The sequence below is a fragment of the Sarcophilus harrisii genome, chromosome 2 (assembly GCF_902635505.1).
Source record: "Sarcophilus harrisii chromosome 2, mSarHar1.11, whole genome shotgun sequence".
Taxonomy (NCBI): Eukaryota; Metazoa; Chordata; class Mammalia; order Dasyuromorphia; family Dasyuridae; genus Sarcophilus; species Sarcophilus harrisii.
Genome location: NC_045427.1, coordinates 38,096,670 through 38,111,255, shown reverse-complemented (window position 1 = coordinate 38,111,255; position 14,586 = coordinate 38,096,670). Strand labels below are relative to the sequence as shown.

The following is a 14,586-nucleotide window of genomic DNA, read 5'->3' as shown; positions in this document are numbered from 1 at the left end:
TCATACAAATGGGGCACAGATGAAAGCATTACTGGAAGAAGTAAGGTTGGAGACTGATAGTGTGATAAAGTTATCAGAACTGAGTTAAAGAAGGAAAAACATACCTCAAGAAGAGTATAAAATCTTCTAAATTTATAAAGAAACAGAACAAGGGGACAGAACAAAGGGACTCTAAATAAGAGTTTTTTTTTTGTTTTGTTTTGTTTTTTTGTTTTTTTTCAGGGGTGTAGATTAAGGAATAGAAAGGTAAGGGAAGAGAAAAGCAAGGGATTCTTAAAAAGGATACAGATTAGTAAAGCAGAGCTTGGAGGAAGAATAGGGTAAAAAGAGAGGGTGAGAAGATAACAGTGAGGAAAAAAGGGAAATACATAACTAGTAATTATAACTCTGAATGTAAATTGAATGAATTCACTTATGAAATGGAAAAGGATAGCAGAATAGATTAAAGATCATAAATCGACCATATGTCATTTACAAAAAACACATTTTAAAGTGAGAGATGCAGAGTTAAAGGACTGGAATAGAATATATTATGATTCAGTAGAGATTTTCTTTAAAAAGCAGGGATTGCAATCAAGATTTCAAAGTTAAAGCTAAAACAGATCTAATTAAAAGAGGTAAGCAGGAAAACCACATTATGATAAAAGATACCCCAGACAATGAAACAACATCAATAGTAAACCTATATGCACCAAATGCTACAGCACCCACATTTTTAAGGGAAAAAATGAATTACAGATGGAAATATATAGTGATACTATAATAATGGGGAACTTCCCCTCTTAGAATTAGATGAATCAAAAAAATTTAAATTAAAAAATTTTTAGATGAACATTAAAAGTTGTCTTCACATGTAATTTGAAAAAACAAAATACTCTTTAAAAATGAAGGAAGGAAGGAAGGAGTTAGGGAGGGGGAAAAGGAAGAAAGAAAAAAGGGAAGAAGCAAAAAGAGAGAAACCCTCTTTAAGCCCCTGGTTCAATATTAGGAAATATTAAATATTAGGAATATTAGGAAATATTAGGAAAACTATTAGTATACATGACCACATCAATAACATTACTAACAGAAAACATGATTATCTCAATAGATGCAGAAAAAGCCTTTGACAAAATATAGCACCCTTTCCTATTAAAAACACTAGAGAACATAGAAATAAATACGCTCACTCTAAAATAATAAGTAGTATTTACCTAAAACCAGCAGCCCGCATTATCTAAATAGAGATAACCTAGAAAGCTTTCCAATGCAATCAGGATAAAGCAAAGATGTTAGTGATAGATAGCAAAGGAATCAGAAATTGAGGAAACAAAACTATTACTCTTTACAGATAATATGAATTTAGATAATCTACTAAAAATCTATCTAAAACAATGAACAATTTCAGCAAAGTTGCAGAATATAAAATAAACCCATGCAAATCATCAACATTTCTATATTTTATCAAGAAAGCCTAGCAGTGAGACAATAAAGAGAAATACCATTTTAAATAACCGTAGACATTATAAAATACTTGGAAAATCTACCTGCTAAGATAAACCCAGAAACTCTATGAACACAATTACAAAACACTTTTCAAATCTAAAGAATTGGGAAATATCATTTGCTTGTGGGTAGGCCAAGCTAATATAATGAAAATGACAATTCTACCCAAGATAATTTACTTATTCAATACTATATAAATTAAATTACCAAAACTAATTTTAGAGAGTTAGAAAAAAAATAACAAAATTCATCTGGAAGAATAAAAGGTCAAGAACATCAAGGGAATTAATGAAAAAAGAAATGCAAAGGAAGGTAGCCTAGCTATACCAAATCTAAAACTATATTATAAAGTGACAATCATCAAAACTATTTGGTACTGGCTAAGAAATAGAGTAGTGGATCTGTGGAAAAAATTAGGTATACAAGACACAGTAATCTACTGTTTGGTAAACTCCCAAACTCTAGCTTCTGGGATAAGAAGTTACTATCTAACAAAAACTGCTGGGAAAACTGGAAAATAGTATAGTAGAAACCAGGTACAGACCAACACCTCACATCATATACCTAGATAAAGTCAAAATGAGTACATAATTTAGACATAAAGAGTGATATCATAAGCAAAACAGGAATAGTTTGCCTGTCAGATCTATGGAGAAGGGAAGAATTTATGACCCAACAAGAGATGCAGAAGATTATGAAATGTAAACTGGATAATTTTGATTATAATAAACTAAAAAGTTTTTGCACAAAATAAGCTCCAGTTCTAGATTAAGTATAACATTCTGGCCTCTAAAATTTCAATTGAACCAGAAGAATATGGATGAATTTCCAGCAATGGAAGTCTTGGAAAATAGGTTCAAAAAACATTTTCCTGGAAGAAAGATAATTGAAATTACAGCAATTTAACTTTGTATTCTGTTTCTGTATATTGTGTACATGCTTAAAAATGCACATTCTGTCTCCCCCATTGGAATAAAAGCTCCTTTACGGCAGAGGTTACTTTCTCCTGTATCCCTTTCATTGAGCACAGTGTTTGGCACATGGCAAGTAATTCATCAAAGCTAAAAGAAGGCTTGGAACCTTGCATAGATCCTTTTCAAAAAGAAGATCCTCGTTAGTCTGGAATGGTTCTACCCAGGTATGAAAGACTGATTAGACCAGTCAAGTTTCCCTCCAGCCCAAAGCTACATTTACCTCAAGAGTTTGGAAAGCTAGAAAGACTAAGGCAATAGAAAAGAAATAACAGTCAGAAAAAACTACAGGAAGAACATTTAGTGCCAGGCCATGCCAAGGCTCTTTGAACTATCAAAGGCCTTAAATAGTGGCTTCCACCTCCTCCCCCATTACCCTATTCTTTCTTGTCCCCCTGCTCTGTCCTGCACAATCACCCTAGAAAGAAGCCTCTAATTCCTTCTGCGCCAGGGTACTAAGAGATAGGCTCCAAAGCCTTGAAAACACTTGCCATTTCAGCAAACAAATTTCCATGGAAGCAATCTAAGAAAGCTGTTTAATGTACTGAATCTCCTCCTGAATCCCTCCAACACTGACACAAAAAAAACCAATTTCAAGGGAGAGAAAGCTGGATGGGATTAAACAACCCAATTTAAAAGATTCTGAAAACTCAGCTGTTTCCACTGGAGTGCCAGGAAAGGAATCAATCAGCAATATTCTTTTCCTTTTTGTATTCAAATGAGGCTCTGACTATATTATGAGTCATTTCAGTCTGACAGGCTGTCTATCTGGGACTTGCAGGCTGCCTCCAATGGAAGGTTTGGGAGGAAGGGGGGCAGGGAGAGTGGCGGGATCACAGACTTGGAGCAGGAAAACAACCTTCAGGGTCATCTAGCCCACCTCCCTGATTTTACAGATAGAGACACTGAGGCCCACAGATTCTGAATAATTTGCCCAAAGTCATATGGTCTCTAAGTGGCAGAGCTAGGACAGAAACCCAAGACCTTTGACTATAAAGCCAGCACTAACCTACTGTCTGTGTTCTTGGCCCCTCTGAGCCTGGAGGGTCACTAGTGCCAGGGCAGAGCTCATTCACCCACCAGGGAATTTGCCCCTCCTCATGGAAATCTGGGGGAGGGAGAAAGGAAGTCAGGCTGAACCATAAAAGCCAGTGAGAACTGTGCACTAGAGCTTGGCACCTTCCTCCACGGGAACCTGGAAGGCCCTTGGCCCAGGACAGCCCAGCCACCTGCCTGGTTCAGAGTGGTCTGAGGCTGCGGGGTCTGTTTCATGTCCAAAGAACCCAGTGACTCCTGCCCCAGGCAGGGCTCTGCGGCTTACTGACGGGGTGCAGCTTCTAGGGGAGAAGTGGCAGCAATCCTGGGGCTGCAGGGCTCAATCTCGGGCCCACTGACCCTCAACCCTGAGGCCATCTGGTCTAGGTAGTGCCCAGTTCCACAAACAATGCTGGCTGTCAGGTAAGGCTCTGTCAATGATTACTAAACTTCTGAAACAATAAATAATGAGCTGCATACCAGACCACTCTTCAACTCCACCTCTATTCTACCTCTAAGCCATACAATTAGCATATCAGTGACATGAAGAACCAGATCTCTCTGTCTTTTCCTATTCTTGCTCCTGCTTCTTTGCTAAATGCTTTTGGAACTTAGCCCGCCTAAAATTGGAGTTACAATTACAATAACTTTGCTCCTTGACTTGGAGATGGGTTTGAGACTGCAAATTCTTTTGAGATGCCTCAGGGTGTGACCCCCAACCTTTTGGGGGTCCCTTCCCTTTTGAACCTCAATATTTGTTGGTCCATATGGGGAGAATCTAGCCTCCCCCGGGCTTCATTTTGTATGTGTGTGTGTGTGTGTGTGTGTGTGTGCATGTGTGCGCACGCGTGGCATGTGTGTGTGTGTATAAAGTAATTTGGAAGCAAATTCAACTAAATTAAGCAAATTCAACTGAATTAAGGCCTTCCTAGGACTAGGAGGATAGTGCATAGAGGAAAGAGAGTCTGTTTCTCTTTTCTCCCTCTTCCCCAATTGTAGCAGGGATATGTAGATGAAGGGATGAGAAAGAAAGAAAATATATTCAGTTCAGTGAAATGTGCTATTTGAGAACATGGTAAAAGCAATTTTAAAGGAGCTCTAATCAAAGCCCACTAAAGGAATATGCAAATTGTAACCTATTTGGATTGACAGTGTTAACAGAAGATTTAAGCATTTGGAAACTTTAGGAAAACAGAAAAGTAGTTCATTGCAACTAGAAAAACTCTGACAACAAACAACCTGCTTTTCAATTATGAAAAGTCAGGCTTCTGAGGGTCCTGACAGTAAAAAACTAGCACCTTAACTCTTTCCTGGCTCACAAAAGAGAAATGGTTTGTGTGAATTGGAAAATAACCAAATAGCAATTCAGTTTGTCTGGAACATTTAATTAGAATTTAGGGAATCCCATGAATTAAAGTTAAGTCAATTTTAAAATGTCTTATCTGAATTTTATAAATTGTCTTATTTTCGCCCTAAAATAAAAGGGAAACTTATTTAAGGGAACAAAAATCCTCCCTGAGAACTTCCAAAGCTTCAACAGCTTGGGGACAAAATAAAGGTAGAAAAAAGGTGGAAAGTTTATGTAGATGTGCTAATCCTGTTTTATAATATTTTGCACATGTTATTTAGGGAATTAGGTATTTTCACCTTTGCCTAGAAAATTAAGAGGAAATTACAGCTAAGACTATTTGGCTATTATTTAGCAAAATTCTGAAACTTAAGTTATTATCATCATGTTAAACCTAAAATTGTTAATTACCGTATGTGGAACAAGAGAGATGAGGTGAAAACCTTATCAGGTCACCTTCAAGTATGAGGTGTGCAACACTTTTTACCCCTTCACAGAGTGAGGGAGGTATCAAAAAGCACAGCCCATTAAAAAACACTAAGAATGGTTGGAGTGGGCAACAAGTTCAGTCCCTTTGCTGGGATCTCTGTCAACTTACCTTAATTTGTAAGCTTGCAAGTTTTCTTGAAACCATCAGGATAAGCAAGGTCATCAGCCCTGAGAAATGAGCCTGTTTAGGATGTATAGTTCCTAAACAAGGAATGTGCTTACTAAGAATCTATAAGCTTGTTTAATGATTGATTCTTTGCACCAGAATGAGTTTAAATTCAAGAAAAAGAAAAATGTTTAAACAAAATCTCCTATGTGTGTAAATCTTGGTAAACTTTTAAAAATAATGTATCTAACTGTAAACTTTGCTTAGAATTTGCTATTAGAGATAAAATCTCTCATGACTGTAATTAACATTCTTTTGAGTTTTGAATTTGATAGCCATATTATTAAGTTAGTAACCCACCATTCAAGAGAAATGCCTTAAGCTACTCAGAGGGATGCCTTCCTGAATTGTCACAGGTGGATGTCTTATCTGGGCAAGAGTTGGGAGGACAATTTTAGCCTCTGATTAAGGTGAGATCCTTCTGACTCAGTTTCCCAGTTCTGTTTCTTTGTTTCCCTCCTGATTATTCCTGAGGATGGCTATGAGGTGAAATTGTTACTGCATGATTGGTTACCTAAACAGAGCTAAGGATGCTTTATCCTATCATGTATGTGCTCTCAGGCTGAGCTCCTGAAGTTCCTGTTTTAATGCTATTATAATTATGTCCTTATAATTAGAGCAAGTGATCAGTAGAAGCCATGAGTCTAGTACAAGTATCTCAGGGGACACAATGGTTTTCTACCTTAGATCTTAAAGACGCTTTCGGTTGCATATCATTGCAAAAAGACTCACAACTTCTTTTTGCCTTTGAAAGGGCAAATCCAGGGGAGTGTAACTCCTACCAATTAATAAGGGCAAACACGTCATAACATGGAGTAGTTCAGGGCTTCCATGACAACCCCCACATATTTGGACAGCACTGGCTATCCAGTATGTAGATGATATCTTGATCTGCAGTCCAACCTAAGAGGCTTTTCTGGCTATAGCCATACAAACCCTTAGCTTCCAGGCCCTTGCCACCAGAGCTAAGAAGTTTCTTTGTCTAAAAGGCCACTTTGTCTAACAGTCTGTTGAGTATTTGGATTGTGAATTAACTCCCCCCTCCTGTTCACTCACTGTGGAGAAAAAGCTGACAATCTTACCACTCCCTGAACCTTCCTCTAAGAAACAGCTGCATACTTTCCTAGCCATGGCTGGATTTTGTAGAATCTGGATACCTAATTTTGGTTATTGCCAAATTCCTCTCAGATTCTATTTCAGTCCCTGACACAATTCCCTTTGACCGGGCCCTGTTCAGGCCAAGGCTTTTAAGACCCTGAAAACTAAATTAATCTCAGCCCTGGCCTTAGCCCTATCTAAAGCCTTTTACCCTGTATGTTGATGAAAGGTGGGACCAGGTTCTAGGGGTCTTGACTCAGTCTCTGGGACTCGATCACACATCTCTTGCTTACTTTCTCAAAGAAACTTGGTATCTTTGGGGTGACCCTCCTGCTTTAGAACTAGCTGCCACACAGCCCTCTTTGTAGTGGCCAGAAACTGGAAACTGAGTGGATGCCCATCAATTGGAGAATGGCCGAATAAATTGTGGTATATGAATGTTATGGAGTATTATTGTTGTGTAAGAAATGACCACCAAGAGAATTTCAAACAGGCCTGGAGAGACTTACATGAACTGATGCTGAGTGAAATGAGCAGGACAAGGAGATCATCATACACTTCAACAACAATACTATATGATGATCAATTCTGATGAACGTGACCCTCTTCAACAATGAGATGAACCAAATCAGCTCCAATAGAGCAGTAATGAACTGAACCAGTTACACCCAGCAAAAGAACTCTGGGAGATGACTATGAACCACTACATAGAATTCCTAATCCCTTCTCTTTTTGTCCACTTGCATTTTTGATTTCCTCACAGGCTAATTGTACACTATTTCAAAGTTTGATTCTTTTTGTGCAGCAAAATAACTGTTTGGACATGTATACATATATTCTATTTAACTTATACTTTAACATACTTAACATGGATTGGTCAACCTGCCATCTGGGGGAGAGGAAAAGTTGGAACAAAAGGTTTTGCAATTGTCAATGCTTTCAGCATTACCCATGCATACATCTTGTAAATAAAAAGCTATATTTAAAAAAAAAAAAAAAAAAAGAACTAGCTGCCACAGTCCTTCTAATTGTATAATTTTCTAAGCTCACCTTAGGCCAACCATTGGAGGTTCTAACTCACCACCAGGTTCAGAACCAGAGTTTTAGATCTGGGGAAAGGAAAGAGAGTAAACATCTATTCTGACTCCAAATATGTTTTGCATGCTCATGGAGCTATAGAGAAAGAAAGGGGACTTTTGACAGCAAAAATTTTAAAAAAATAAATAAATCATCCATTGAGTGTACAGGGGAAATTATACAATTACTGCAAACTGTTCATGGACTTAAGAGAGGTTTCTGTTACCTTTTGTAAAGGACATCAGAACAGGGATTTGTTTCAGGCTTGCAGATCCAGCTGCCCATGAGGGCAGTTTTGCCCTTAACCATGGCACCTTTAATTCCCCAACTCCTACACTCCCTCATATAGTTCCCAGGAACAAACTTCTGCTAAAAAAAGGGGGAATAACCTTTCTCCTGGATGATTTCAAATACCTTCAGGCCAACCTCTAAACCTGGAGGCCGGTCAGTGGTCATTTCTCTTTGGCCTACACCAAGCTACTCAGGGAATAATGCTCTCCAATTCCTTGTGAAACCTATTTTCACTGGTCACAAGGTGGGAGAAACAATTAAGCAGATCTGTCAGGCCTGTCCAGCTTGGGTCCAAGTAAATCCTGAAGGGGCTGCTAACCCCTCCCCCCTCAAAGGTCATCCAGAGAAGGCGTCCGTACTCAGGGGAGGATCACAGATAGAGTTTACATATCTGCCCCCTCGCAAAGGCTTCAAAGTGCTTTTGGGTTTTGTTGACACCTTTAGTAACTGGGTAAAAATTCTTTCCTTATAAGACTGAAAAGGTTCAGAGTTTTTGCTAAAGGAGATCAAACCCACCCAAAGATTAATTATTATCTCCATTCTACCTATCATCCTATTTATCGAATGCCTAATGACTTTTAAACGTTATAGTTCTTGTACTCTAGGTCCTTTCACTGTATAAAATGGCACTGTTCTACCTATTGCCCCTACTCCTTTGAGGAGACAAAAGCAAGAATTTGGGGAAATTTTCTTTGGTATTTACAGTAGGAAAAGCTGTCCCTTTGTGAGACATTCATGATAGCCCATCTTCTCCCTTTCTCCCCAAATCTTCTTCTGGGTGAGGTTCCTAGTTACTGTCCGTAGTAACTACTATACAAATTCCACTTTTAATTATTCTTTTTTTGGGCTCATATTTGGCCCCTGCATTTTTAATCTACTTGTGAGAGTTGTTTCTTCCAGACTCCAAGCCATGAAATTCCAACTACTTGGTCAACCTGAATAACACCTGCTATCTGATTCTGATATTCCCCTGGATGCTGCTGCTGCCACCTACAAGTCACTTGTCTCCCCTCCTCAGTCTGGACCCCACTGAACAGGGCCAACTCTAAGCACCTGGTCAGCCTGTATCAGCTCCAGAAGATGAGATCTTTGTCTCTTTGTCCCAAATGAATTTGGGTCTCAACTGCTTGAGGGGGGAATGATGGGATGCAGCTTCTAGCAGAGATGTGGCAACAATTCTAGGGCCACTTAACCTTACCCCTAGGGCCACCTGACCTTGGCAGTGCCCAGGTTCCACAAACAATGTTGGCTGACAGATAATCTGTCTGTCGGTGTTTACAGAGTTTCTGAGATAAAAATGAGGTGCACACCAAACCCCTTTTCTACTTTACCTTTAAGACCACTCCTCAATTCTACCTCTAAGCCATAAAATGAGCATATATCAGTGATATGAAGCATCTGACCTATCTTTTTCCTATAAATTTATCTTCTTGCTCCTAGTTCTTTGCTAAATACTTTTGGAACTTAGCCTGCTTCAATTGGCGTTACAGTTACAATAAACTTTGGCCCTGGATTTGGACACTGGTCTAAGCCTGAAAATCCCTTTGAGACATCTCGTGACACCAGTCTGCGACCCCCAATCTTTTGAACCATCAACACCAGTCAAGGAGAGGGGGGAAGAACATTCCCCGTCTGGAGAGGGAGATAGCCCAGGCTCCCCACATTAGTCTCAGAGAAGCTCTGAAGAGTCATCAAGCATTATCAAGCCTACTTTGTGCTGGACATTGTGCTGTGTTGGAGGCATGAGAAATCTCCCCCTCTCCCCCAACAAAACAAATCCCACAACTTCTGTTTTTGAGAGATGAGGGGGATGCACTCAGAACGAATTGGAGCTATTCTCAGAGGAAAGGCAGGGATTAAGGGCTCTGAAAGAGTTCTTGCAGAAAGTGTGACCAAGCTAAGGCTTGGGGGAAGCGGAAGGCAGAGCCAGAGGCAATGCACACATCCGGGAGGCTGGGGCCAGAACAAAAAGATGGCCAGGTCTGGAGAGCACTTGGAGGCCAAAAAGAAGACTGAGAAGGCAGGAGGCAGCCAGGGAGGAAGGGCTTGAAAAACCAAACAAAGCATTTTATGCTTGATCCTGAAAGTTAACTGGGAAACCTGGAGTTCACCGAATGGGTCTGCCTTAAATCGGCAGCTGAATGGCGGATGGACTGGAGACAGCAAAGCCACCAGCAGGCTACTGCAATAAATAGCCCAGGCTTGAGGTGAGGGGGGCCCACAGCAGCATGGCGGCAGTGTCGGAGCAGAGCTGTGGGAAAGCAGAAGTGACAGGACCAGCCTGGCTGTGGAGGGGGAGTCCTCACTAGTCACAGGGAAGGGAGGAAGAGGGAGGTTCTGGAGGGGGAGAAAATGAGTTCTGTTTCAGTCATCCAATATATGATAGGAAGCCAGAGATAGGAAATGGAGGTCAGCAGAGAGGGTAAGGGAGGCCCAACCTTGTCTGAGTACTTGTTCCCTGCAGAGAAAGGAAACTGAATCTCAAATAAAAGGCTCCCAACCCAACCAAGTCGGGCTCCCAACCGCCCCCAGCAAGATAATATCAAGAGCTCAAGAAGTAGCAGGGCTACTGTTTCTCTTGATCATCTTCTTATCACAAGTGTTTACTGAGTAACAAATGTCAGGCACTGAGCTAGACAGCAGAGATACAAGATGATCCCTACTTAAAATGAGCTTACGCACTAACTCAAATCATTAGCCTGTTCCACAAAAACATGCTTATTATCATCAAAACTGTTCTGATTTCTTTCCCATAAGCTAGCAAGACTAAGGTACTAGGGCAGAGAAAGGTTTAAACCAAAATATTTAAAGCGCCTAACCTCCCTCTAGAGATAGATAGCTATCTATGGAAAAGAGCTCTTTTCCAAGGAACATTCCTCACTCACATACTATCCTATGAAACTTCTAAAAAAGGCCCGAGGAAAGAAGTGACTCCACCAGTGTCATAAACAAAAACAATAGCCACTATTAGAGACAGAATACTAAAATGATTTATCACTAAAAAGGTTTTTTTTTTTTTTCCTGTCTTTTTTACTTCATTATAAGGGATAGCTCTTTACAAAGAGGTAGAGGCAGTGGGAAATATTAGGTAAGATATTAAAAAAAAGTAGCAATAAGAGTTCATTTTTTAAAAAAAAAGATGCTCATGATGAATAAGGAAATATGTTTAGAAGAACTGCACATGCTTATCCTAGTTCAGATTGCTTACTGTCTTGTGGGGAGAGAGAAAAATCTGAAACACAAGATTTTGCAAAGGTGAATGTTGAAAACTATCTTTGCATGTATCTGGAAAACTAAAATAGTACTAAAATGTTTAAGAATGGAAAAAAAAAGATGCTCTTGGCCCATTCATTTGGTTGGATATAAGGATAGTGATTATTTGGCAGGGATATAAGAACAGGAGACATATTAGCTTTCTCTTAAACCTGAGATTCCATACCAAAAGACAACAAAGATCAACAGTTGTGAGCTTCAACAATGAGTGATATTAAAATATTGAAGTTTCTTTACCTCATCTGATTCATCTGACAAGGTGCGAAGTAGGATAGGGAAAAGGTTATCTGTATGTCGGAACATCTGGAAAAGAAAACAATAATTACCCGAGTTAATAATTTACCTGAAGTATAATATGCTGAGAGGGAAAAAAAATGGTTCCAGTCTGCCTTTCACCTCAAGAGTTTTATGAAGTTTATGAAGAGAAAAGGGATTTTTTTAGAAAAGAAAAAATACTTTAATTTCTAATTATTGTAGTCAGTTGAGGAAAGGGATGTAAAAATTGGTTGTAGAATAAAGAAATTATTTAATTATTTGTAAATTTTTTTTGTAGTGTAACTGCCTTGATAATCAATCACATTTTGCTGTGATGCTAAAATGTATTAGAGTTAACAGTACAAAATAGAAACTTATGCTTTACTACTTAACCAAAAATATTTCTCTTCAATAACTCATTTTACTCAAAATTGTATTCAAGTAAAATTGTTAGTAAAGGAAATAAATCCTATTGGTTCAACTTTTGACAGAAGTTATACAAGTTGTATAAAATTTTCTTCTCATTTAAATGCACTGAATAATACTATGTGTATTTTGCATATTTTGTGTCTGGAGTTTTTTATTCTAAAATTTTAGAATTTTGGTTATGATATTATGTTTATTATAAGGGATGGTTAGAAACAGTTGGAAATGTATAGAATGTATAGAAATGTATAGAAAAGGTATTAGTAAAAATGGCTAAAAATGACTGTTTCCAAGGGGATATTTATCAGATTTATAAGTGATTCCATTTTTCTTGAATATTTGACATACAGTAGCCACTTAATAAATATTTTTTGACTGATTAGTGCATTTAAAAAGGAAAGGAAGAATAAGCATTTATTATAGCACCTACTATGTGCCCAATGCTAAGTGCTTTTTATAAATATCATCTCACTGGAACCTCACAACAACCCTGCAAGGTTGGAGCTGTTATTACTCCCATTTTTCCATTGTGACAACCAAAGCAAAGATTACATGGCTTGCCCAGGGTCACCCAGCTGGTGTGTGTGCCTGGATAGATACTTAGGCCTTCTTGATTCTAGGCCCAGCCCTCTATCCACTGGGCAACCAGGTGCCTCATGACAAAACAGTGACCTATTTTATTGAAACTGCCTTTTTTGTTAGGGAGGAGGGACTCCTGACAGCTCCTTCACCTGAGTCTAAATGCTCTCTGAATGCACAGAATGTTTTTGTTGTGAGGCTTTTGCTATTCACAAACATGTAACATGTTAGAACTCTTCAGGAACATGTAAGAGTTCTTAAGAGTTAACTACTTAAGAAAAGTCTTAAATCCATCAGATTTTTAAATCGTTTGTTGCATGGGGTTTTTTTTGGTATCAAAATCATGCTGACGTTCCATTTCCAAACCAAAAATAGATTTATTTTAAAAACAGAAAACATAAAATAAAGGTTGGGAGTGGGGGCAGGCAAAATGTCCTCATGAAGTTAACTCTACCCTCCAGAAATCGTCTCCCTCTCCCCAGTCCTAATTCTGAAGTGGCCCCAGAGGGTAGGTCAATCCTCACTTTGAGCACTCATCACTGCTTTGCTTGCCAGCACCTTCCTCTCACTGGAAGTGGGGGAAGTGCCACAGGGCACGTACTAGGTAAAGTGCCGGCTGCTGTCGTTCCCTGGTCTGGGAGGGCCCCTGGCTTACCTTCCGGGGAGTCTTGATATACAAGTGGTAGAGCCACTTCAGGACAGCAATCCTGGTCATCATCCCAATGGCTGGGTCATGGAGGTGGCAGTTCAGCACCTGCATGATCTCATCGAGGTTCAGGGTCACTGGTAGCCCTTCGGAGCTGCTTATGAGAGTACAAAGACAGAACTGAGCCACAGCCCTCCAGACCAAACTGCCCCCAACCTGATCCCAAAAGACGCAAAGTGACGCTCGCGCTCCGGCTACCCACAAGCCTCAGGGAATGAGCAGCGGCCCCACATCACATTTCCCATGATGTTCCTTTCCATTCCTCCTGCATACTCCCAGCAGCTCCTCAAACACACATTCAGGAAAGACTTGGGGAGAAGGGCCAGATCACTGGGCCCCAGGGACATCATCCTTTTCTCTAGCACCAACCAGATGAAATTTGCCTAAAGGCCTCCACTCAGCGTTGGCTCAGAGACATCCAGCTGCTACAAGTCATTTCGTCCCAGATTTTGGTGGTATCCAGCAACAGAATGGTATCAAGGAAGGAAGGATTCAGGGTTTGGAAAGTCCTCTGCCCTTCTCCATCAAGTCCCATTCCGATCCTACATGATCCTCTGTGCTTTTTTCTGACAAAGAGGCAGCTGAACAAAAGCCTCTGTTTATCACCCTCCAGGGGCATAAATTTTAGGTTTTCTTAGGGTCCAAGCCAACACACTTTTCCTCCCAGCATTCTCTTAGAAAGCAATCATACTGAAGGCACCACAGTAGCACTTCTGAGTTGACAAGAGTACTTTTTTCATAACTTTGCAAGGTGATTGTGAAAATATCATTCCCCCTATTTTAAACATGAGCAAAGTAAGGCAAAGAGAAACTCAGTAACTTGCCTTGAACTGTGCTTTTAGGGCTGTTACCCATAGGAAGGCACACAGGCTTAGGCGATGGCTGAGGTTATCTCTGCAATCTCAACATGGTGTCTATTAGCAGAGTGACTAAATAACCCCTGTGATGTGGCGTTTCCTATGGACTTGTACATGACAGTTAAGATGGCTGAATTATTCTCATACACAGGAACTCAGCAGCTCCACCTCTTATATTTGCCTGAAGCCTTTCTGAGGTTCTTTGATGTTAAATCCTAAAGGTCACACTCTCACTCTGAGTGATTTTCAAATGGAATTGCTGGCTAATTGGGCTCTCCGTTCCCCATGGCGCCTGTTACAGGGGTGATGGCGGGGGGCCTCATTCCCCCAATGGCCACAATGGTTGGGATGTGATCAGCAGTACAGAACAGAAAGCAGGACCCCTGGATAGGCTTCTCTTGCAATGAGATTTTCCCCAGGGCTACTGGTGTCTGAGGGTCCAGGGCACCCAAAGGCTCCCCGATACTCTGGCAGCCTCACACCAAGGACAGGAGAAGCGAAGCAGGGACAGAAAGCTGCTCAGCCCCACA

The 14,586-nt window shown here is 40.1% G+C and overlaps 1 protein-coding gene across 2 annotated transcripts in view; it reads right to left on the bottom strand.

The window, feature by feature from the left end:
- Positions 1 to 14,586, bottom strand: part of VAC14 (VAC14 component of PIKFYVE complex) — a 108,420-nt gene that overhangs the window by 67,577 nt on the left and 26,257 nt on the right. Inside the window, exons 11-12 of one of the 2 annotated variants that reach the window (XM_031949960.1) lie at positions 13,149 to 13,296; positions 11,471 to 11,536 (exon numbers count right to left, since the gene is read on the bottom strand). In XM_031949960.1, coding sequence (XP_031805820.1) covers positions 11,471 to 11,536; positions 13,149 to 13,296 — 214 coding nt within the window. The remainder of the gene's footprint in view (positions 1 to 11,470; positions 11,537 to 13,148; positions 13,297 to 14,586) is intronic. The other variant, XM_031949961.1, reaches the window with a different exon arrangement.